The following is a 27,074-nucleotide window of genomic DNA, read 5'->3' on the forward strand; positions in this document are numbered from 1 at the left end:
TTAAACCCAGGATTTACATCCTGTAAATAAACATCCACTCTGCTGTTCTCTTTAGGCAGATACTATAGCAAACCTTGTCATAAGACCCAGGATTTACATCCTGTAAATAAACATCCACTCTGCTGATCTCTTTAGGTAGATACTATAGCAAACCTTGTCATAAAACCTAGGATTTACATCCAGGTAAATATATATCCTATGCTGTTCTCTTTAGCTATATACTATAGCAAACCTTGTCATAAAACCCAGGAATAACATCCTGTAAATAAACATCCTCTCTCTGCTGTTCTCTTTAGCTATATACTATAGCAAACCTTGTCATAAAACCTAGGATTTACATCCAGGTAAATAAACATCCTCTCTCTGCTGTTCTCTTTAGCTATGATACTATAGCAAACCTTGTCATAAGACCCAGGATTTACATCCTGTGAATAAACATCCTCTCTGCTGATCTCTTTAGCTATAGCAAACCTTGTCATAAAACCCAGGATTAACATCCAGGTAAATATATATCCTATGCTGTTCTCTTTAGCTATATACTATAGCAAACCTTGTCATAAGACCCAGGATTTACATCCTGTGAATAAACATCCTCTCTGCTGATCTCTTTAGCTATAGCAAACCTTGTCATAAAACCCAGGATTAACATACTCTAAATTTATATCCTCCGCTGTTCTCTTTAGCTATAGCAAAACTTGTCATAAGACCCAGGATATACATCCTGTAAATAAACATCCTCTCTGCTGATCTCTTAGCGAACCTTGTCATAAACCCAGGATTTACAACCTGTAAATGTACATATTCTCTACTGTTCTATTAGCTATATACTAAAAAAAACCTTGTCATTTAAGCCAGGATTTACATCCTTCTGTTAAGCAAACTGTAACATAAGAAGTTACCACCCATCTCTCACCAGAAACCATTCTTAAATATTTCTAACAATACTATACAATAAACATAGAGGAACCTACTGAAGAATCAATGTTGTTTATTCGTTACTTTAAAAATTTATAAATCTAGTTTGCATTTTCAACACAAATTTAGAAAAATAATTTTATGCTGGCTTCAAGCGATATTAGGAAAAAGAAAGTTGATTGAAGTTTTTAAAGATAAATATATATATAGTACTTTATTCTAATAAGTAATTTTTGTTTTTATCTCTCATCTTATTTTGTGAAAAAGTAGCCAGAAGTAGACAAATGTATAAAACTGTTGAACAAGGGCGTTTATAGGGGGGGGAGGCACTGTGCCTCCCCCTAGAACTCAGAGCTATCACACTTTTCATATCTTAAACTTAAGAGTGAAGAACATAACAAAAAATAGTTATCTATTCAGAAGTTTCAGGGGAGTCCCCCCCCTCACAAAAAAAATATATTATTGAAGTGCTGTAACCTAATTTTCCCTTTTAAGTTCACTTAGTTTTGTTTGAATGACAGATAAAGTAGTGCTTGCAAGGTGGTTGGACTGTGTGTGTACCTTTTGATTATCTTATACTTGTATCTGATATCCAAGAAGCCAAATGTTCTTAATTGACAGTTCAAACTTTGCCCCCTTATTGCAAACCAATATAAAGTATAGTTAATGTAAAAATACAGTTTATTTATACAGTAATACATTTTGGTGAAATTGAATTTAAGTTTGAAACCTTAAAACTTTGGAAGTTTTCACAAATAATATTTCGATTATTTCCTTCAAGTGGATTGGAAGAATAAATATTAACTTCTTAACAATAACCAACAATATTAAATTTGTTTTTTTGCTTTCCACTTTACCTCCATATTGATACTGACTCGTGTACACAGAAAACGCAAAACATTCCTGAGAAAAAAGATTTTATAGAAATTGTGCTCAAACATAACATTTCTATTATCTCAACGATCAAACATAACATTTTTATTATCTAATAGATCAAACAAAACATTTCTATCATCTCACAGATCTAACATAACATTTCTATTATCTATAAGATCAAACATAACATTTCTATTATCTCACAGATCAAACATAATATTTCTATTATCTCACAGATCAAATATAAAATTTCTATTATCGAACACTATTAAACATTTATATTATCTAATAAATCAAACGTAACATTTCAATTATCTAACAGATCAAACATAACATTTCTGTTATCTAACAGATCAAACATAACATTTTTATTATCTCACAGATTCAACCTAACACTATAATATCAAACAGATCAAACAAAACATTTATATTATCTAATAAATCAAACGTAACATTTCAATTATCTAACAGATCAAACATAACATTTCCATTATCAAACAGATCAAACATAGCATTTCTATTAACTAACAGAACAATCATAACATTTCTATTATCTCACAGATCAAACATAACATTTCTATTATCTCACAGATCAAACATAACATTTCTATTATCTCACAGATAAAACATAACATTTCTATTATCTCACAGATCAAATATAACATTTCTATTATCTCACAGATCAAACATAACATTTCTATTATTTGTAGAAATTAATAAATACTTTAAATTAACCCATTTTCCCTTAAACTACAATGAGACTCATAAAATATTGGACCTGGAAGACATTTAGGCAATTTCCTTAAATAATTTGATTTTAAAGCTTATATAAAACTATTACTTTTATCAAACATCAAATACAGAAAAAAAAACTGCTTAAACGTCTTCCAGGTCCAATATTTTATGAGTCTCACTATAGTTTATGGGAAAATGGGTTAATCTAAAATATTTATTAATTTCTACAAGTTAATAAAAATTCATAATCATATTGGTAACTTTAACGGCATAAACAAGTAAGAGCACCCGTGAGATTAAAATATTCTCCACTGGACATGACAAATTAACGACAATACAACACTTTAGTTTCAGTAGAATTAAATATTTCCATTTACTGATAGCGCCGATTGCAGGATTCAAAAATCAAATTGGATAATGAGAGATAGAAAGATAGATGTTACCGCCAGACTATTTCTATTGGTTCAGAATAGACAACAAACATATGACTGAACTCTGATTGGATCAGGTGCTAATGAACTCAGCATACAGGAGTGACAAATGCATTTCTAGTTAAAACAAATTTTTTTGTAAATTCTGAGCTAAATTTTTTACGGTATGTTTTGTGACACTATGTATTTAAATACAAAGCATAAAATGGGTGCGAAGCAGACAGCAAGTACCATAGAACTCTGGAATAGAAAGTCTACTTAACAACGTGTTTGTGATGTTGTAATAAAGCAAATAGTTTTGCCAGAATAGGTATATATAACCTTTTTTGTGAAATATGGGTCTGTGTAAACTGCACAATTGCTGTGTATGAAGTTTAAAAGAATGGAAATTTAAATCATAACTTGAGTTTAACATTCATCTTCCTAATGGATGTATTGATAATAGTATTCCGTCCGTATTACGTCACCAGAACTCCCACCAATGGTTGTGCAGTATACTGGTCAGATGATACAGACAACACGTGACCACTATACTGCACTACCATTGGTGGGATTTCTGGTGACGTTTCATATATTTATGGGCCCCACTGTAGGAAACGTCTGGTGTATCACCTGTGTATCCTGACACCAGACACAGTCCTGTTCTAATAAACAGCTTGTACACCCAATCCGTTCCTGACAGCATTTAAATTTTAGTGGTGACAAAAACATCAGAATATTAATCAATCTCTTGCAGAAATTCTGCAATATTTTGAGTGAGAATCATAAACAAACGTATTTTTGTTGTTAACATTTTTTTCCAATTCCAGGAAAAAAACTTTTAGAAATTTTCTCATCTAATATTGCCGTTTCTGCTAAAACTTCACTATTATTGTTGACAGTAAAAGAGATTAATTAAAAGCTTTCAGAAACCTTAGCAATCACTTTCGGTAAAAACAAAATTTTATCTTCCAAGATTGTAAGGGGGGGGGGGAGAATATTTGGTGAAAAAATAATGTCCTGAAAAAAATGAAAATGTATTAGTTAAAATTTGGCACAAAAAAATTGCCTAATACCTGACAAGGAACAGAACAGAGTTCGGGGTCAGAGAGTGCATCTGTAAATCTGTCTTTCCGTACACATCTTAAAATTGATTATGAGTACTAGAGGAAATGTCGATGAAAAATTGGATTGTATTGAATGATTTTTATGAATGAATGATTTGAATGTGCTTGCTGTCGTCTTCTATTTACCTATTTTCCTCTTTGACCCAGGCACAATTCTGGTCTTCCGTACAATCTTTGCAGTACACATGATCTGTACACATAACACATCCAGCAGGTTCCAGGCTAGATAAATACGGCTCGTATTTTAATATATCGCACGTTGGGGCTTAGAGTGTAGAGGGAGGCTATCAAAGTTTTAATGTCAACTGTACTGTGGCGAGAAAATAAGGTTTAATATTACTCTGGAAGAAAAGGACAAGGTTTATTATTACTTTAGGAGAATAGGACAAGGTTTATTATTACTTTAGTAGAATAGGACAAGGTTTAATATAACTTCGGTAGAATAGAACATGGGTTATTATTACTTCGGTAGAATAGGACAAGCTTTAATATTACTCTGGTAGAATAGGTCATGGTTTAATATTACTTTGGGTAGAATGAGACAATGTTTGATATTACTATGGTGGAACAGGACAAAGTTTGATATTACTATGGTGAAATAGGAAAAGGTTTGACATTGCTTTGGCAGGATAGGACAAAGTTTATATTACTTTAGTAGAATAAGACAAGGTTTAATATTACTTTGGTAAAATAAGACAAGGTTTATCGTTGCTTAGGTAGCATAGGACAAGGTTTAATATTACTTTGGTAGGATAGGACAAGATTTAATATTACTTAGGTAGAGTAGGACAAGATGAGTTTGTCCTGAACTGACAAGCGTCCTGGTCCAGACACCAGGCACAATCTGCGTCCTCCATACAAGACAAACAATTCGTCCTAATCCAAGCAACAACAAAATAATTTGAACCCAAAAAAAATAAATAAGGAAAAAAACTTTTCACAAAGACAAAATGTAAGAAAAAATTTATAAATTCTTCTTCACAAAATTATGGAACAAAAGAAATATTTTCTTAAATATTTGTTTAAAATTTATTGTGGTTTAACTTGAAAAGCTGTTGAAAAGTAAATAAAATTATACGAGGCCGAATTTACAGAATTTAAGCCGCGGCTTAAATTTAAGCCGGCGCTCAATTGAAACCGGTTTTAGGGGAATTGAGACGCGGCTTAAATTCATTAAATTCGGACAATAGATATTTTATTTAGATTGTTCAACATTTTCCAATAAAATAGATGATAAAGAAGAGACAACTAAAAGGTCGTCTTTATTCTTTAATACGCTTTTAATAGCATAGTATGTTGTTTAGATAGCAGACATTGGATGAATTTAAGACAATTTTGGTTTTACTAATTAAATTGAAATCTGAACATAATTCTCTTTGTATGCCCGATAGTTAGAAAAACAAAAGCTGAAAATATTTTGGAAATGTGAGGACTTACGACCAACTCTTTGCAATTCTTTAAGTTTACTGTTCAAGGAATCCTCGTGTTTATTGGGACACACTGTACTTTATTTTGTGTTTATTATTCTACAATTGTTGATGCTTCCCTAGATTTACAAGATTCCTGCATGAAGGGTTGGAGCGCCTCCAGTTTATAAACAGAGCCTCCCTCCTCTAATCTCATACTGGAGGTATGGGAGGTGGATATATTCCTCCAGCCAAACAATCTAAATATAAAGGGTTGGTTGGTCTCATAGATAAAGATGGATTGCGCATAAGACGACATTTTTCATCTTGAAAGATATAAATGTACAGAGATGTTTTAAAGATATTCTTATTATATACAGGGTGTCCCACATCATATTAGACCGAGAACGGGTCTAAATTACGATTTTCGGGACTAATTAGAAAATGTCATTAGAATGAATCATTTTGAAAAATAACATAAGGCTTATCTTATATAAGAATTTTCTTGCGGAATATGATAAGTTTTTCGAGTATTAAGGGTTTATTTTGGTGTTAAAGATTGGAGATAATCTAATATGATATGGGACGCTCTGTATATTAACTAGGTTGGTTGTGAACATTAGCTGTTCTTATGGCATTGAGTACTTGTGGTGTACATGAGTTCTCTAGAGAGAAATTTAAGTTAGTTTAGTCCTTCTCATGTCCTTCTTCAGTTCTCGTCAATATTATATATTGCTCAGTGAAATATTGTTGTTCAAATAGTTCCATTCCCGGAGTTATTTTACACTCTATTATGAAATCCATTAAAACACCAAACCACCCCGCTTATCATTGAAGTAGACTTTGACCCCTAGAAGTATGAGTTCGCGGACTGTACAATTCTTGGTGATTTTGCGTACATAAGCTATCTATGTTTATTTATTTATCTATGGTTGGTCTCCAATTTTAAAGCCAACAATCTAAATATAAAGGGTTGGTTGGTGACCAGTTTTAAAGCCAAAAATCTAAATATAAAGGGTTGGATGGTCTCTAATTTTAAAGCCAACACTCTAAATTTGAAGGGTTGGTAAGTCTCTAATTGTAAAGCCAAACAATCTAAATTTAAAGGCTTGGTGGGTCTCTAATTTTAAAGCCAAATGCTCTAGAAAAATCAGAATTTTTAACGGTCTTAAATGCAAAGCCAAACAAATTTAAAAAAGGGTTGGAGGGTTGCCAATAATGATGTATTTTGAACACCAAACGATCAAATATTTAAATTAAAAGGTAGCCAATATGAAAATATTTAAACCCGAACCATCTAATATTTTGGTTTTCAGGGTCTCTTATTTAGATATATTTTTTAAACTTAAAGGGACTGTAAAGGAAAAATAAAGTCAGAGTTACTATGTCAACTAACTTTATTTAGATATCTTATATTACAAGTGAATTGACGAATTAAAGTTTAATGTACGTATTTATAAGATTAGCGAGTATTATAACGTAGTTAAGATTTCTCCACCCATGTTTACAGCGCAGTTAAGTTGAATATACGTTTTTAAAGGATTATCAGGTATATGGTTCATCTAATCAGAATGCGTTTTAATCATATCAGGTAGCTCATGTTTAATATATCTAGGTGTGTTCAGGTTAACAAATATGAGGATTGCTGTATTAGTTACAGAATAAATAGTTAATAATGTACAACGATCTGCAGGTTTACAGAATATCATGTGAACCGATATTTATTACAAAAAGAACTCTTATGGGTCTCGATCAACTTCTAAAATGCTTAGGTTTGAGCCTATACCCCCTTTCATTTTTCCTGTACAGTCCCTTTAAACAACTTCAAACTGATTAGATATCGAGGGTCATAATTTTGAATCTAATATTATTTAAACCCCCAGATACATTAAACCTTTTGATTAAAAGGACTTAAGAAAAAGAAATCTAAATGAAGATTATAAGTATAGAAACTGATTCATAAAAACAAGATTAATAAAACATATTAAAATGAAAAATGTATCAGATAATCTTTAATTTCCAAAAATTAATTTCCTCAGAAAAAAACTGTATTTAAAAAAAATATTTATTGAAAGTTTTAGTTTCTGAAAGTAAATTTTAAATTAACAATTACAATAAAACATTAAAATAAAAAAAAATATATCTTTATATAATAGCTAAAGGCTGGAATTAAAAAAGGAGGAAAGTCTTGAATTAAAACTAAAAAATGGAAAAGCCATTTTATTCTGTAAACATCTGAAATTATACTTTTAAAGCATGGTCGGTCTAAAACAAAGTTTATAAATATATAAAATTTACGTGATTTCCCTGGATTAAATATTAAATTTAAAATTTAAATAATATTTTAAATTACGAACTAAAGATCACATTTGAGACTAGAGTCTATATTACCGCACAACAAATCAACAAAGACCAAGAATCCTTAATATTATAAATTTGGACCTTTTTAACCCTATTTTTGTAGATTAGACCAACGAATAAGAAATAAAAACCATTTATTAAAAAAAAAAAAATTTTGAAATCAATAAATTCATAGAAAAAATTACAACTTATATTGACTTCTATTCCATCTTACATAGTGATTTTAAAAATGTCAGATATGAATGAACTTGATTATCAAGTCATTAAGGTTTAATTTTAAACATTATCTTGTAAATAAATCCGTAAATTTCCGTATACGGAAAATAAATCAACGAATGGACCTTTATGCTTCATTAAGCAAAAACAATCAAAAATAATTCTGCCAGTTTTAAGTTGCTCTGCGTTTATTTCTATTTTCTATTTTAGTTTTGATTTCTTACAAGTAAACAAAGATAAGCTATTGATTGACAGCTAATTTCAAGTTTACAAGTAAACAAAGATAAGCTATTAATTGGCAGCTAATTTCAAGTTTACAAGTAAACAAAGATAAGCTATTAATTGACAGCTAATTTCAAGTTTACAAGTAAACAAAGATAAGCTATTAATTGACCGCTAATTTCAAGTTTACAAGTTAACAAAGATAAGCTATTAATTGACAGCTTCTCTTTGTTTCCATGTTTATATGTATCCATGCTTGGTAGAAATCAAAATTTAAATCGAAAATCATCTTCATTGTATTGATATATACGACAACCACTTTATTATAATTAACAACAATAAAATCCATTCTTACTTGAGAGAATATGCAAAGTTTAGGTAGAGGAATATAGGATGTGTGTCAGCCCAGAAAACAGGTTGACAGGTTGGAGTAAACCCACTGCTAACCTAGAAGGAATAAAACAGGTTGGAGTAAACCCAATGCTAACCTAGAAGGAATAAAACAGGTTGACAGGTTGGAGTAAACCCACTGCTAACCTTGAAGGAATAAAACAGGTTGACAGGTAGGAGTAAACCCACTGCTAACCTAGAAGGAATAAAACAGGTTGACAGGTAGGAGTAAACCCACTGCTAACCTAGAAGGAATAAAACAGGTTTACAGGTTGGAGTAAACCCACTGCTAACCTAGAAGGAATAAAACAGGTTGACAGGTTGGAGTAAACCCACTGCTAACCTAGAAGGAATAAAACAGGTTTACAGGTTGGAGTAAACCCACTGCTAACCTAGAAGGAATAAAACAGGTTGACAGGTTGGCGTAAACCCACTGCTAACCTAGAAGGAATTCAATCTTTGCCACAAAGTAAAATTATCTAATCCCCATATCTTTTCATCCTGATGGTGTAAATCTTTGACATTTCAAATTTAGATTTTTTAATCTAACAGTATTTATGTTTTGAAAATCTAAGGTTCATGACATTAAGCAAAGATATAAATAAATAAAAATGATCAACCATCATTCCGTAAAAATATAGGGATAAGAAAATTAAAGTTGGTGGCCAAGACTCAATTCCTTTGAAATATATCAGCTGACATTAAGTTTTGATGTAAACTGGGACTATAGATTTTCTATAAACCCTGAGAGATAATCTAAAAGTGACCCTTCATGTACAGATGACCATGTCAGATTATCATCGGTAACTTTGTCTCATCTGAGTCCGAATTCAATGAATTTGAGCCGCGTCTCAAATCCCCTAAAAACGGTTTCAATTGACCACCGGCTCAAACATTGAAACATTGAATACGATTTTTAGTTGAAACAACCATATTTAAGCCGCAGCTTAAATTTAAGCCGCGGCTCAAATTCTTTAAATTCGACCTCTGAATTATATATTAATGTTTTTAATTTTGAAAACTGATTCTTTTTAATTGTGATGGTTTCTATACAAGAATAACTTGTTAACTACTACTGCAAGAAAACATTTGGAAATTATCAAAATTAACACTTTTAAAAAGTAAAAAAACGACATTATCTTTCCTATTAATGATCAGATTAAGATTACAAGAGTACCATTGTGAATGTGGAATTGCCAACTTTGCATTAGGATTCACTTAAAATTACGCCTACAGTCTCTTTAAGCCTTCAGGTTACATTAATTTGAGAAACTCATGTGACAGTTCTTCTAGAAATACATTTACTAACAGTAAAATGATTGTCGTTCTCTTGTTTACGTTATATTATTATATGCGGCTATAACTCTACTGCCAAAGAGAATGGAAACCAATTTCCACAAAGAAAATTATTTAAAATCCTTCTACAGTCTTTACTGGAAAAATTTATCCCATTTCTACGGAAAAATGCTAAATCTTTACTGATTTTTTATCCCACGGCCCTGGTTAAAAGTCCTTTGTGTCTAAACCTTAGCACTTCTTTGAAACCATGAAATGTCGATTTTTCGTATTTGCTGTATAATACTTTTTTCTGGGTTTACATAATTAAGGTCTTCAACTCATGCTACTCAAATATAAGGGCATTTTGATCATCAAATTGTACAAAAAATCCGATCATTGTTTATTAAAACTTGACCAATTACAAGTTAATTCACATTGAAAACTAAATCTTAACTGTACATTAAAAAAAATTGCAAAAGCAAAAATTGGCTTGGTTTGTAGGTTATGTAGCACTGTGCGCATAGTGAAAAAAAATACAAAAAGCATATTTCAGTTTCTCCCATGGTCAGATTTAGAGATAGAGCCTTCAAAACATCAATGAAATTGCTTAAACGGATTTTTCTTTGTACGTCTCATTCGAAATCCCATAAAGGTGTATGCTGATCGAAATGGTGAATTTGCTTATCATGAATTCAAGATAAGTTACAAATACAAACGTTTTGAAAGTGCTAACACTAAATTTGACCATGAGAGAAGCTGAAATGTGCTTTTAAAACATATTTCTTCTATGCGCTTACAGCCATATAACCTACAAACAAAGCCAATTTTGTTCTTCTGCATTTACTTTTCTTGGATGTACACATTAGATTTAATTCTCTTTGTGAATTAAGCAAGATTTTGTTAAGAAAAGATTTTTTGAGCAATTTGATAAATCCTAAAAACCTGATATTTGAGATAGTGATAACTCTATTCTTGACGGATTTTAAAAAGAGATAAAAAAATGACTTAAAATATTCCGCTACAAACAGCATGTGTACTTTGTTGTATTTACTTTTATGTGATCTTACCTCTGCTGGATGTTTGATGTCAATAATCTTCTGATATTGCAGATCAGGAGGATTAGAGAACATATAAAGAGAAGCAGACGCCTTTCAAGATTTAGAAAATGATGATTAATAATTTCTAAATACAGTGAGACCTAGAAAACTGTTGAATAGAAAGTCAACGGTTAGTTATAAGTTATGATTCTATAACTAGGGTTGTGTCCTTGTGTGGCATTCAAAGAACTGTATTAGTCTCTGGATTTTGATAGCTACGCTTGTGTCCCTGTGTGGCATTTAGAGCCTGGGATTAAGTTCTGGTTGGGTTTATAGCGGACTGACCTAGATAGATACGTTTCCAGAGATTGTTATGGAGTAGGTGCTTACTACACGACCATTGTTAATACATTATTAGGTAAAGAACGGGCTCTGTGAACATCAACAAAAAACAATAATTGTGCAGTGAATGTCGTCTTCCTACTCAACAGTTTCGTAAATCCCAACGTATCATATATAAATTTAAAAGATGAGTTGTAAAAAATGTTAAAAAAAGGAAATAAATTTTTAAGCTAAAAAAGAAAGTTAGCCATTAAAAAATAATCGAGAAATAAAAATCATTCTTATTTGATAGAATAGAAATTAAATGTTAAGAATAAAACGTAAAACAGAAAATTTAGGAAATTAAAGGAAAAGGATTAGATGGGGCAAAAATTAAGAAAAAGTTCAAAGGTTTATTATTTTTCAACAAAATCTTAAAGTTCCTGTCCAATACATATCTTCAGCTGTTCCAACTTCACATTGGGATTCCTGGAAGAAAAAGAAAATCTAAAAAAATTTGTTTAATTTTATTGAAATTAAATTTTAACTATTTCAAATCTTTGATTAATTAAGATTTAATATTTCATATTCAATTTGCATTGCAAGATTACTCAATTAAAGGATGAGCCTTCAATGACAAACTGTTTAAATGTGAATAATTAAATGTTGCTCTCCTGCAATACAAATCAGATTTTACGGATATAGTTAGTAAACTAACATTAAAAATAGGTGTTTACTGTTTAGCTGCAGGAAGCCATGAATGTAAGAGAAAGATTTAAAACATTCCGTATTCTTGTCTTTGCCGTCTTTGAGTGTAACTCATGGCGCAAAGTGTATTAGGCTGTAAAGAGAGTGTTCTTACAAAATGAAAGGGGGTCTAGGCTTACGGCGAAAAAAAAAGCACTTTTGATCGCTACTAATCTTACTTCTATCTGTTGCGTCTATAAGGAGAAAATTTTTAAAAACAACTAATGCTAAAGAGCGTAGCGTCCAAACAAATTTAGAAAGATGCAACATTCAACTAGGATCGTAAAATAATCAATTTAATTCCAAACAAATCATTAAGATCTTACAAACAATAGTCATCGATCTTTTTTCGACGCTTTCGTATATTGTTAATATTTCATAATATTTTTTATTTTGTTTTTTTAATTAATATTTCGCTGGCGCTAGATTTTCGAACCTTCCTGGAAAATATGAAAATGTCGTCTTCATTTTCATAAAAAATCCTCGAAACAGGAATAAATGTTTTCAAAAGTAACTATCAGATGAATCAGATCAAACGTTCTTCATTATCAGTCGAATTTTTGACAATTTTCTCCTTTCAGGCGCAACAGATAAAAGTAAGATTAGAAGCAATCAAAAGCGCTTATTTTTCGCCGTAAGCCTATACCCCCTTTTCATTTTTCGCGGAAACTCCCCATACCCCCGGCCTTTATTTTTTTTTCTAAATTTGAACTTTGAAAGTCACCCTTTTAATAGTTCTCAAATTTGCTAGGGCTTTCCTATTTAAATTCGCGCTATTTAAAAAATGGACATTTCTGGGCTCGATCAGTTCAGCCGTTTTTACATTGGATACAAACACCAAGACAAGTAAAGTATTTATATATTATATATTGATATATCCGACCTGACCGGAAGTATTGTTCCACGCATTAAATACGTCACTTGAGATTTTCCCGCCAATTTCAGTTCTCTCTCACCCCTGCACCAACCGTGTTTAACTTAAATTAACTTTTAACATTTTCAGTAAAGAATTATATATATATATATAATTTTTTCATTTAGTAATCAAAATAAGAACTTAATTCCGTATTAGAACAAAACCTAAATGACGAAAGAAATGTGTCCATTTCTTTTTGAAACAGAGATCCGAGAGAGAAACGCTCAGAATCTTATTTGTAGAGATAAAAAGATATGATATCGAAACGGAAACTAGATTAACAGTTATCAGTACTTTTTTGGTTTAATTTTCTGTTTTTTAGTTTCGAAGGGCGAAAAAGATTATTCTCATTTTCGTACTTTAAATTATTTTTAGAATATCAACCAGTAATATTTCAATCGTTTAAACATTACAGTATTTTTTTCCACTCAGGATTCGCTCAACTTTACTTGTGTTAGGAACATGGCCGCCGGCCGGGTCCGATTAAAACATTTTTGAAAAAATTTCTAAAAAGACATATCTTCCCCATGAAGAAGCGACAATATCTTTGCAATCCAATGTCGCAGAACTTAGATATTTTAAACTATGATTTCTGTTAGATCAAATAATCTAAGTTTAAAATGTACAACATCAGGTTGCAAAGATATCGGGATTAGAAAATTTAATTTTGTGGCAAAGACTCAATTCCATTACTCGCAGAAAGAACCCAAACAAACATTTGAATTTTCACACGAAAAGTAAAATAAAGTAAAAACTTGAAAAAGAAGAGAAAACAACGTTTTCCTTAATTTAGGAGAGTTGAAGAATACTTGAGAGGAGTTCAGGGTCTCAACATGGTCTGGTCTAAATAGAAAATAAAGAATAAATTCACGTATATTTTTTAAAAATCGATTCTCAAAACGAAACCACCAATGGATGATTTTAAAAGTCGACTTTGCGCTTAAACTCAGTAAACTCAGTAATCTCAGTAATCTCAGTAAACTCAGTAAACTCAGTAATCTCAGTAATCTCAGTAATCTCAGTAAACTCAGCAAACTCAGCAAACTCAGTAAACTCAGTAAACTCAGTAAACTCAATAAACTCAGTAAACTCAGTACAGAAATATCTAGGTAATTTATTATTATGTTTTGCTTGGGATATAAAATATACATTATACAACCCTGAAAACATACTTCATTAATAGAAGAAAAAAAAACTTTTCAACAGCCAATAGGAGTTATCAATAAACATAATATATGTAATTCACTAACTACTGGATTCAAACAAAATTGTTATGAACCTCCTGATCACTTAAATATTCCTATTTTTTACTAAAAAAAAACGGGAAACTGTGGAATGAATGTAGACTTTTTTATTCTTAGTTCTTCCTTTATCTTAAGAATTTGCTAAGGGATTTTTCAATTAAATACATTCTTCCGAAATATCTCTAAAAGATTGAGGTTATTTTGAGGTTCAATTTAGTTGCACATTATAAAATCTCTTGGCGACTAATGGCGGCTAGCTTAAGGAGGAGAAGGGGAGCCACTCTAGTATACCGAGTCCATTAGCGCCTGATCCAATCAGGGTTCAGTCATGTGTTTGTTGTCTATTATGAACCAATAGAAATAGTATGGCGGTATCATCTATCTTCTTATCTAGCTCATTATCCAATTAAAGATAAATCCTTATATCGGCGCTATAACAGTAAATGGAAATATTTACTTCTACTGAAACTATAGTGGAGCACAACTCAGGAAATTTTTTCCATTCAAAATCTATTTTTATCCAACGAAAATTCGAAAAATGTGACCACATTTTCCCCTTTCACCCCTGGCTAATATTTACCTAAATCTATATATAAATTTGGCTTGTCTGTTTGTCTGTTTGTCTGTCTGTCTGTCTGTTTGTATCCAATAAACGTCAAAACGGCTGAACCGATCGGGCCCAAATTTTTTGTGGGACATCTAGGGACCCCAGGGAAGGTTTATGAATGATCAAAATTTCAAATATTTGTCTCCATCAAAATTCAATCGTCATTAAATTTTTTAAAATTTTGAAAATCCACGAAATTTTTTGTGAAAATCCGCGAATTATTTTTGTTTTGTTTTACGATGTACACAAAGAGAACATGTTCACAATTAATTTAGAAGATGGGCGCGAAGCGCCCTCTAAGGCTAGTACATTTATAAAATTCCATGGAAGGGGGGGGGGAATGAGGAATTTTATATTAATAATCCCCACCCCCTCCTCCTTTATAAATATCGTAAATCCTCCCTCGGTTTAAGACATTTCATTAATAACAGAAAAAATGCGACAAGAATTCAACGGTTTATTGGTTCTCACTGTATGAATGAACGATCAAATAAGATAAATCAAACCGTTCACCTGGATAAATCTGCTGGGAAATCATATCTTGATAATGTCAGCCCAGGTCTATATCAATCAATCAATCAATGACATTAAAAATATAATATTTTTTCCAAGTTTTTAAGGGCTCTCCAAGTTTTTAATATCCTTGATACTTTTAGATTTTCCACGAAAAGAAGTTATTATGTGTTAAAATAAATAATGTAAATGTATACGTTTTTATTATGCACTTGAGATTTTTATTGGAAATATTGTGAAGATAATTAAAGAAACTAAATCAAAAATCAATTTATCAAGTCCTCCGGTTAATTTTTGACAATTAACCAAATCTTTTTTAAGTGCAAAAAATGCAAATAAGTTTAGATAAAAAATTATTAAAAATGATGTTGATAAAACCAAAAATTACTAGCCCAATCCGACAATTAGATTTTAAAGATAACTTAAATAAATTTACGCTTCAGTTTCTTTTATAATATTTCTATTTGTGGTTACATATCTTAGATGATAAAATTGAATTAATACTAATTCAATTTTTTAAGAAATGATAACCTTCGAGTTTTAACAAGTAACATAATTTCGTTCAAATTTGTTTCCTAACATAGATTTAGTTTTATATCTATGCATTGTTTTATTGGTTGTAATGTTTTTAATCGATTAATTGATTTTAAAACATGTGGTTATCGATTCATTGATTGATCGATTGCCAAGTTCCTTATATCTGATTTAGTGCACTGCTCGGGTGTGTTTAATTCCTGCTCCTCATTCAACCACCAGGGTCCATTTCTAAAAAAAAAAATTCTTGAAATTTCTTTTTTAAATAGGATATTATTCTTTTCGTTTATTTGAAATTGAACCACGTCCAATGCGTACATGTCTAAGAATGAACGTAGGGAACGCAAATGTACAAACTGCATGAACACCTGTCTGCGTATGTGCGTTTGCATTGATAGAGACCATTCTTGTTGTAGCATTTCCCAGATCTTACACACCATCTGCATTCTCCACTAAAATATATTTACATCTCTATGCTTATCTGTCCACTAAACTTTTAGTTATATTAAGTTAAACAATAGAGGCTTGAAAAGCAACATTTAAAAGCTGTAACTGTTACCAGAAAAGGCCTTGTTAATCAGAATTACTTCTTTTAGTTTGAGAATTTTATTATGAATTTTTATCTTCAAAATTGATATTATGTCATATTTGTAGCTTGTAAGGGTTCATTAGTAAGATTGAATATTTCTTCTTTAGAACCAGGAAGCAAGTAATAATTTAAGTATTAACAAATGTGGATTTAAAAACTGTAGCTTTTCTCCTTTCTTTTTCTCCTTTCTACATTGTGACAGGCCTTTTAAATCGCAAAAGTTTGTTTAATGTTTGTGTTGGTATACACATGTATATGTACACACATGTATACACATAATTAAAAAATTTGACATCTTTTATTAATGGGTGTATTTTTTTCTTATTATAAATTTTTGTTAACAATTTATCATTTTTTATTAATTATTAATTATATTTAGTTGGCAAAGCTTATTTTCTCTCCTTCTTTCTTCCTCTTCTGTAATCTTTTTTTCTGGCTTCTTTTTATCTGTCCATTTTTCGTTTTTATTCGCTTTAATGAAAACTTCTTGGAATAGATATAAAAATGGATTGTTCACCTTCCTTGTGAGGTGCAACTGTGACAAGTGCCGAGTGTGGAACAAACACCTGGACACCCTGAACAGTGAACATACTTTGTTAGTCTCGTATTCAGAATAAACTAAGTAATGCAGGGGTATGCATTTTTCTCAAGAAATCTCCCCCCCCCCTCCATCCCCTAATGAAAATTGATTTAGATTTTTTTATAAATTGAACATCATTGGGAATTATCAGAAAAGCAAGTATAAGAGCAAATTTTCATCCTACCTACATTAATCTTCGAAAATCAATCCAGTAGCTTTTTAAAATATATACATTAAGACTCACAAAACTATGAAATAGGAAGAGTACTATTAGACTCATGTAATACACAGATCACAGACCCATTTAATGTAAAAGTATATTTTTAAGGTATTGTTAAAACTATTTGCTCAGTAACAGAACAGCATCGTATACAATGAAGATTGCATAGATGTCATCTTCCTATTTCACAGTGTCATGGGTCTTACTGTACATTTGGGCTTGTGTAACCCAACTGTTCAAACGTGACCTGTAGCGAGAAGGTTGCCCGTGCAGGAAAAGGTTTCAAGGTTTCTCATGCATTTTCCAGATGATCCACACCAACCACACTATTAACATATAAATCAATCAAACAATCAAAATAAATCAACCCAATCAAGCGATTATTTAATCAATCACAAATTAATCACTCATTTTCCGGATGATCCGCACCAACCACACTATTAATATAAAAATCAATCAAACAATTGATAAATCATTCAACCAAATCAATCGATTATTTAATCAATCCAATCACTCATTTTCCAGATGATCCACACCACCACACCATTATTCAACTTATCAATCAAACAATAAATAAGCATATCAATAAATCAAACAACAAAATCATCAATCCAACCATGTTCATATAGTCCCATCCCACGAAATTAAATAAATCTCAACCAATTAAATAATAAAAATACTTTTGAAGACCTTTGGGTTTGCAGCACAAGCATTGTATAGACCATACAGATGGCAAGGAGTATCCAGGGAGGATAAAGTACTTGGTAGCGTCAAACTCACAACATCTCCTGCATTTAAAATCATATTTGACTTCCTATTAAAGGAACTGTAAGCATTATTTAAAGTAATCCTTCATTTAAAGATGGTAACCCCCCATTCAGAATGGTACCCTTAAACTATTTATCTAATCAATGAGGAAGGGAGTCCAGAGTTCCTCAAATATTAATCACCGCCACCCAAATCTGTTTTGTGGCAAGCGCGCTCCTCAATTGGTAATCTCCACCACCTCAAATAGTAATCAGCCCAAAAAAGCATAAAATTAAATCGTTTATTTCTTAGAAACAAGACCATATTGACCTCTTTTAATGGCCCTATGGTGTACAATATTGTTAAAGCTTTCTTTATCGCTCCTTAGTTTCGAAAATAAATCAATAAATATGCCACACTAAGTGCTAGAAATATATTACGTTTTTTAGTTTCAAGTTTCGCTTGAAGAATGTTTGCGGCATTTTCCTCTATACCTGAAACTATTCCATGGAACCCTCTAACAATATCTGGATATATAGATTACCTGAAACTATTTCATGGAACCCTCTAAAAATACCTGGATATATAGATTACCTGAAACTATTCCATGGAACCCTCCTGCAATACCTGGATATATAGATTTCCTGAAACTATTCCATGGAACCCTTCTGCAATACCTGGATATATAGATTACCTGAAACAATTCCATGGAACCCTCTAACAATACCTGGATATATAAATTTGCTGAAACTATTCCATGGAACCCTCTACCAATACCTAGATTTATAGATTACCTGAAACTATTCCATGGAACCCTCTAACAATACCTGGATATATAGATTACCTGAAACTATTCCATGGAACCCACTAACAATACCTGGATTTATAGATTACCTGAAAGTATTCCATGGAACCCTCCTGCAATACCTGGATGTATGGATTACCTGAAACTACTTCATGGAACCCTCCTGCAATACCTTGATATTAGGGAAGTGCTGATGGGTGGGATTGCCTGGGGCCAGGAACAACCACAGCGATTCTCTTTAAATAAATAAAATAGATTACCTGAAACTACTACATGGAACCCTACTGCAATACCTGGATACAGATTACCTGAAAGTACTCCATGGAACCCTCCTTCAATACCTGGATATATAGATTACCTGAAACTACTCCATGGAACCCACTAACAATACCTGGATATATAGATTACCTGAAACTACTCCATGGAAACCTCCTGCAATACCTGGATATATAGATTACCTGAAACTACTCCATGGAACCCTCCTAAAAGAATTATCTGAGACTGATTCCGAGTAAACATGCTGTTTCCAAACATTCCGTAGCTAAAACACGAAAAAAATATTTATAACTTTTTTTTAATACATACAGTGATCCATAAATCTGTAGAATAAGAAGACAACTGACAAAATCAAATTATGGTTTGCAATGCTACAATGAACATAAAACTTCAGTTGCAAGCTGACACTGGGAATGTTAGGACATAGAAAGCAGGGCTCTGCTCTGAGTAGACAGGCCTTTATTTAGTCAGGGAGTGCTGAGCAAATTAAACATGGCTGCAAAACACCTTAAAAACAAACATAGAAAATAAGAAAAAGGGAAACATAGAAAGAAGAATCCTAAGAGGTGGGTCACCATGCACTAAATAAGATGCCGGTTTTTTTTTACTCTACTGGCTGCGATACTCGGCCAACTATGAAGACTGGGTTACAAAGACAACAACTCCCCATTTTGAATTGCGGTGCAACTCCAATGGGTAACCCTAAATGCCGCAGAACTCGGAAAGAGTATAAATCCAGGAGAAAAACAGGGTTCCTTCCTTAGGGGAGTTACTAGATACCCTCCCTTCCTTCCTACTCCAAATTTCCTATTCCTATTTAACACAAACAACATTTGGAAATGATGGCTTAGTGGAGGAATGTTGTTGGATCCATCTTTAAGAACTAGGATTTAGACACACAACTCAAAGTACAGAATGACAGTAGCAAAAACCTTTTCTATTCCACCCTGCCCCTCTACTCTCCTACTGACCTTAAAAAAGCTTAATCAACTGTGTGCAAGGTCAGACATTCCCGGTTGTACAAAAACTAAAACTGAAAACTGAAGAGTCAGCTAGCTGCAAAATACACCAAACAATTACAATGTGCAGATTGTCTCAATAAATACTGGTTTTGACAAATTTTCATTTTTTTATAAATTATCAGAATCAGGGACAGTCAACAGAAGGTAAAGAAAAAAAGAAGAAGATAGAAACGATGACAAGTAGATGCATCAAATCAGAATTTTTCTGTATTAACTAAATCCAATTTATAAAATTAAAAATCAAAAATAATAAATTGCTAAAAAAAAAATAAGACTAAGCAACTGTTCAGTGTGCATAGAGCCATTTCCCTTTTTACACTGATTTGCAAGCTAATGGTACAGTTTACCATATAACAACATAAAATACACATAAGAATTTTTAGATGTCGTCTTCCTATGCCCCAGTTTCATGTTGCCTTCAATGTTTTTACCTGAACGGGTAATCTGACCCAGGAGGGTTATGCTCCATGGCCTGGCAAATATCAATCAATTACTTCAAGTCAAATCAGATCAAATCATATCAAATCAAATGAAATCAAAACCAAAAAAATTGTGAAGATTTAAATCTTGCAGACTATATTTCCTTTTTCTTTAAATGAAAGGGGATGAACCAATTTGAAATCACTGTTGTCATTATTCATCAAGTGAAAAGGAACCAAGTCTTTGCTACAAACTCAAAGTTATTCATCTTTACAAACTAAGATCATTTAATCAATCTAACAGAAACTAGGTTCGTATCGGTCAATTTGTTTTCATAATGTAAACTCAACTGTGTTATCATAATTTTACAAAACGTAACAACATAAAACAATGAATGTTCTCATTTTTATTACTATGAATGAATGATACATATTTTCCTTTTGGCTGATCCAGGTATGACATTCCAGACTGTAGAGATATACCCCAGAGGAATAACATTCTTCATAGCTAAACAAAAAGGAATTTAAGGGACTGTGTGCGATGTCAACAGAAGGGATCGCTTTCCATTATTTAAATAGTAATAATCAATTATTCTTAATTTACCCCTTCTAAATGAAAAAGGAAATTCTATAATCAAAACCAAAATGATTGTTTCTTTAATTAAGGTTTACGTTAAGTTGCTAATATTGACATATCATAATATCCTTCAATTAATAGTAGTACAAGACTAACAAGTAACAAGTAACAACAAGTTGTATGACTACGTTCCCGGAAGAAATTTAAGAACACTTTCAACAAAAGTTTCAACAAAAGTTTGATCCATACTTGGTTTTGCTTGTGACTAATACTAAACAAATATTGAACAGATTTATTCTTTGAGCAACATTCTTTGATTAGAGGAACAGACCTGTTATGTTTGTGAGTATAGCCTCCAAATATTACAAGATAGTTGCCGACCAGGGTAGCAGAGTGAAATGCAAGTTCAGGAGGACTCCAATTACTTCTAAAATTGGATAATAAATTCAAAATAATAAAATATACATATATCTTTATACAGGGGTATCTATATATACAAAATAGCAATCTCTGTTTGTCAGTTTGTTTTCAATAAAGCTAGAATGAACTATTAACATTTCTCCCCTTTTTGAAATATTATATTAAAAAAACATTTACTTTCCCCATTTAAGCAATATAACTTAAATTTGCAAAATACTAGAAAAATTATTTTTGAAAAAAGGAGGTTAAAATTTTTTTTTAAAGTATTCAACCCTGCACCTACTCTTTTAGATTGACTCACCTTGGATACTGAATATTAGACCAGACCCTGGAGCCCAGGTGGAGGGAGAACAGCTGATTGCTAAGTTTACTGAACCGGGGTACATCAGGTACAAGGCCTCCGTGTACAAACAGGGAGTTTGATGCGGCATGGTACACAGTTATGTGACCTAGGAGATTCATAATATTGTTTAAAATATCATTAGTATTCTGAAGTTTTTCTTTATTAACAAGTACTCTTCCTGTTTTCTTTCTTTACCTTCTTGCTCTCCTATTGATTTATTGAAAAAAAATAATATTTAACAAATGAACCAACAATGTTTTTCTTCAGAATAAATTGATCAAAAAATAAAACTTTTGAAAAAATTAAACTCCTTAAAAATAGCGCCCACAAGAAAACTTGTCTCTAACTAGGCGACGTTTTGGAGGTCAGCCAATAATGAGAGGTAAGAGAATGACTTAAACTGATTAAACCTGATTTTTGATACTTCAAAAATTAATTTATTTCCAACTAAAAATAATTTTTTTCCTCAAATTCAGCCAAAACAAACATAATTAACTTCAGGGATAAAATGCTTTTAAAACAGGGGGGGTTGAATTTATCAAGAAAATATAAACCCCTATTTAATTGATCTTAACCTGTTAAACGAAGGGTTTGAAGTTTTCCTCCTAATACTTTTACTTCCTCCCACTCCTGCAACAGAATGACAACATTAGGTACTCAATCAAATCAAATCAAATCAAATCATAAGTTGTAGGGATGGCTAAAGGCTCCAGTTATGAATCAGAGTTTCAAATGAGCCAATAATAGAAAAGGACTTGAGAAATCTACGGACTTGTGATTTTACCCTTTGGGGGAATTTCACTTATTACAATGTTACCTTGAGATTATTTATTGAGATTCTGAACAGGTTTGAGACTACTTTACCGCCGACTAGATTTAAAGATTGATTGGTTTTATGTTACTTGGTGTTGGCTAACTCAAGCTCAAATTATTTATAAAAGGGGCTGTAAGCGTAATTGACTTTCTATTTAAAGAGGGACATGTCTGATTTATTCTCCTGCAGTAGAAATGTGCAAGTCATTTTTAAAGAGAAACTAATGTTGAATTTTTGAAAATTATCAGTTTTCAAAATTATAAACATTAATATCTACTTCATAATAAAAAGTTTTCAAGGGTACCAGTGTAAGTCGGCCATGGCCATCTTTACATAGAGGGTTACTTTTTAAATTCGCTTGCATTTACTAAGATTTGAGGAAACTATTTCTAAATACCCTAACTCTGTGCATTGTCATGAGATTGTGCAATGCTTAAACTGCATCCATCATAGATGCTAATTTCATACAATAACAGAAATTGACGATATCAATCAATCAAACTGTTCCTGTTGAGCCGCCAAGAATATAAACAAATTGTTCTGCTACAGTCATGCTGTGAAGCCAGACTGCGGCAGGAGTTAAAGATGAACCATCACCAACTAAGCTCCAATATTTCTCTGGAAAAAAAACTAGATGAAAAAGAAGAAATATTCCAAAATATCTGATTCTTATTTTCTTGTTTTGTATCATACCAATTTTTAATAGTTAGAGACTTATGTATCAAACCCCAGGCGTGTATAAAAGTGTATTGAGAGGGGAAGTACTGATGGGTGCAAAATCGGCCATGGGTTAGAATACCCCAGCAATTCCTTTAAATATTTTATCAAAAGGGAACTAACAATCAGCACTACAAAAAATTAGAAACCAAAGCTTTCCTTGAATTAGCCTTACCTTTCAGGTCAAACCTCCATAGTTTGTTACTGAGGGATCCATTCTTTGTTTTTCCTCCAAACAGAAGAAGTCCTCCTGGAATCTTGACCATAGCATGTCCCTCCAGGGCCCCTGGGGATCCAGATCTAGACTTATTTCTAGAGTTTTGGGATTTCATAAACTCAGAAGAGGTTCTGAAGTTCTTGGGACTCTCTGCTCTAGATGTGCCTCTAAAAAAATACATTAATTTTTTAAAAACCTGCTTGGAGGGTGGAAAAAGACAAAATTAAAACCAAAACTTTTGTAAAGACAAATCAAGGTGAGTTTGCTCCGTTTATCTCCCCTCTCAGATATTTAGTCTCTAAAGTCATGACTTAAGGAGTCAACTAATGAAAAGTTTGAAAGTTCCAAACATTTACAAAGGATAAATTATGAATTAATTTCGACTTGTCATGATCCCTCAGACAAAGATGAACTTTATGGAATTACCTGTCTTTCATCATGGGTGACCTCTTGCTCTTTGTCAGTGTTTTTCCCTCATTGTCAGCTGTTGTTACATCAAGAACCCTTCCCGAATTATCACTGTCCTCAGATAAGTCTTCTCTTCTATCACTGCTTTGCAAAGCTATATCACCTCTGTGTGGAACAAAGTCATTTTCATCAAAAACAGAATTATCAGTAAGCGTCCCATTGGATGCACTACCTCTCTTAGCTGAACTTTCCCTTGTGGAAACTGATTTATGTGTGGAGGAGGAATGAAGTGTGGGAGTTGAACTCAATAAATGGGAAGTACTGAAGGTTGGGGCAGACATGACTGGATCAAGGACATAGGTGCCATCCCATCTGTTAGTTCTAAATCATTTATTAATTAATTTTGTATAAAATAAATTTTAAGGTTTTAGCCTTATGAGAAAGGCAGGCAGACACAAGTGTATTCATGCCTCTCAATTCCATGTTCTGAAGTTTCATCACACTTAATTTTAAAATATATTTTTAGATTCTCAACTCTCAATATTCATTAAAATGTATCTTCGGTACGGTGTTTGAATTTTCCCAAGGGCAACCCTTATGAAGTTGCTGCTTGGTAAAAGCCTTTGAGAAAGTACCTAACATCTTTGGTAATACCTGTTATTGTTTTCAACCTCCATCCAGGAGTTCTCTTTAAATGAGTAAACAAGGAAATCATCTAGAGCTGAATTCAGATCAAATCCACCATAAACATACAACAGGTCTAGAAAACAAGAATTTAAAAGAACTGTTTATTTTCTAGAGCTGAATTCAGATCAAATCCACCATAAACATACAACAGGTCTAGAAAACAAGAATTTAAAAGAACTGTTTATTTTCTAGAGCTTAATTCAGATCAAATCCCACCATAAACATACAACAGGTCTAGAAAACAAGAATCTAAAAATATATCTATATTCTATCTATTTATCCATTTATCTAAACAGGGTTTAGCACTTGCAGGGTCCAAATATCAGTACGATAAATGCTAATTGAATAAAGATAATGACCGAGTATGACAAAGGATAGTAAAATACAAGCTGGAACAGTATGATAGTATGATAAAAGATGAAACAGTATGATAAAAGATGGAACAGTATGATAAAAGATGGAACAGTATGATAAAAGATGGAACAGTATGATAAAAGATGGAACAGTATGATAAAAGATTGAACACTAAGATAAAAGATAGAACACTAAGATAAAAGATAGAACAGTATGATAAAAGATAGAACAGTATGATTAAAGATAGAACAGTATGATAAAAGATGGAACAGTATGATAAAAGATAGAACAGTATGATAAAAGATGGAACACTAAGATAAAAGATTGAGCACTAAAATAAAGATTGAACACTAAGATAAAATATGAATCAGTATGATTAAAGATGGAACAGTATGACAAGATATGGAACAGTATCATAAAAGATGAAATATGACGGTAAAAGTCCAGACATACATTGGGTCATTCTGACTTTCTGCCTGCTATGTAATGACTGACCTAGTTCCTCATGATAAACTGACGCATGTCTTGTTCTGGGAGGAAGCCTACCAGGACCAGATCTTGAAACCACAGACCAGGTGTTTCCAACATAATTCTAAATATGGAAGTTCAAGGGGAAGAAAAGTCAACCCTGAAAATGTATCCTAAACCTGACACTGAATGTCAGCACTGGGACGAATCACACTTTGGAACTTTCATCCCCTGAAGTTTTTAAATTGAAACACAAAACCAAAAAGTAGATTGTATGTGATAAGCTTGATGAATACAAATATTGCCAAGAATGTTAAAATTGTCTCCCTCTAAAAAGTTCTGCGCTTGAGAGAATTACTTGATCACTTAAATGTTAAAGAGATTGCTAACAAAAAGAAATTAAGGGAGTGTTAACAAAACACCAACCTGATCATCAAGAGAACAATCATCACCAACAAAACCCTGATTGCAAGAGCATCTAGCTTTGCCATCATGAACCTCACACTTGCCCCTGTAAAAATGCATTTGAGGATGTCATTATTATGAAACCCTTTCTAGGTTACATTTATGATACTTGAAGCTAGTGTTGGGTGTTTAGTTTCGTTCGTTTTTTCTGATATGTTTTTTAGTCCGTCCTTGCAAATATCTTCTTTCAGGGTTAACATTTTATCTTAATGTAAGAAAAGCAAATGTTTAAAAACCTTAACTTAAGAAGGATTTAAGCTAAATGCCCAAAAATACCTGACGCAACTGTTGATTTATTTTAAGGGAACCTCATAATAATGATAACATTCATGACAGTACCTTTAGGCCTTTGTCTGAGGAAAAAATTGTCAATTCCCTATTTTTTATATTTGTAAAGGAATTGAGTCTTTATCTCAAACTCAAATTTTTTAAGTGCTATATCTCTAAAACATGATGGTGAAAACCTTTGATATTTTTAATTTCGGCTTTTTTATCCAACAGAATTCATAGTTTGGAATATTTAAGGTCTACTGCATTGGGGTTCAAAGATAATGGGATTAGAAAGTTTGAGTTTGTGGCAAAAACTCAAAAAATTCCTTTATGAGTCTCAATTGCAAAGTCTCTTTAACAGTAACTTGAAGTTTATGCAGCAAGACAAAGTGAGAAACTATTTTGCTCATTCATAACTTTACTACAGTTAGTAAAATCGCCGACCCTTAAAAACTATGGCTGGGTTTACCTATCAGCTGACTCCCCACAGTTGTCTGGACACAGCTGGAGGGAACAGTCATCACCGCCATTCAGACGAAAACATTCACAAACACCTGAAAAGTTTCAAAATAAAATTCTCATTCTTAACGCTTCTTATCCTAAAAAACATAAGTAACAGCAGTGCTTTGAATCCGGATCTGTTGAATCCACAACATTTTGGCTTCATGGATCCGATCCAGGGTGCAAATGTCAACCGAAACATGCTAAAAAAACGTTTTGCTCTAAAAAAAATATTTACAAATGAGAGGCTAATAAACACTTCCTAACCTGTGAATGGTTCATCAAGTTTTACCATAGCAATTTTTTCCTCGATTTTTGTT

General features: G+C 32.2%; 1 protein-coding gene across 1 annotated transcript; it reads right to left on the minus strand.

Annotated features, from left to right (window-relative positions):
• On the minus strand, positions 1 to 27,049 carry LOC111699382 (multiple epidermal growth factor-like domains protein 8). Its single transcript, XM_023470055.1, has 33 exons — positions 27,022 to 27,049; positions 26,723 to 26,807; positions 25,945 to 26,029; positions 25,546 to 25,642; positions 24,664 to 24,769; positions 24,028 to 24,390; positions 23,560 to 23,768; positions 23,175 to 23,285; positions 22,671 to 22,723; positions 22,429 to 22,483; positions 21,812 to 21,959; positions 21,422 to 21,517; positions 20,952 to 21,021; positions 20,526 to 20,566; positions 19,255 to 19,337; positions 17,935 to 18,032; positions 17,492 to 17,570; positions 16,962 to 17,019; positions 16,224 to 16,307; positions 16,015 to 16,086; positions 15,322 to 15,369; positions 13,741 to 13,800; positions 12,925 to 12,999; positions 11,738 to 11,783; positions 11,004 to 11,084; positions 8,624 to 8,715; positions 5,610 to 5,729; positions 4,838 to 4,939; positions 4,190 to 4,285; positions 4,013 to 4,079; positions 3,570 to 3,632; positions 1,773 to 1,818; positions 1 to 20 (listed from the first exon to the last, which is right to left on the minus strand). Exons 1-33 carry the CDS (start codon positions 27,047 to 27,049, stop codon positions 1 to 3), a joined length of 2,937 nt encoding a protein of 978 aa, XP_023325823.1.
• Positions 27,050 to 27,074: the final 25 nt, after the last annotated feature.

Source organism: Eurytemora carolleeae, unplaced genomic scaffold, assembly GCF_000591075.1.
Source record: "Eurytemora carolleeae unplaced genomic scaffold, Eaff_2.0 scaffold261, whole genome shotgun sequence".
Classification (NCBI taxonomy): Eukaryota; Metazoa; Arthropoda; class Copepoda; order Calanoida; family Temoridae; genus Eurytemora; species Eurytemora carolleeae.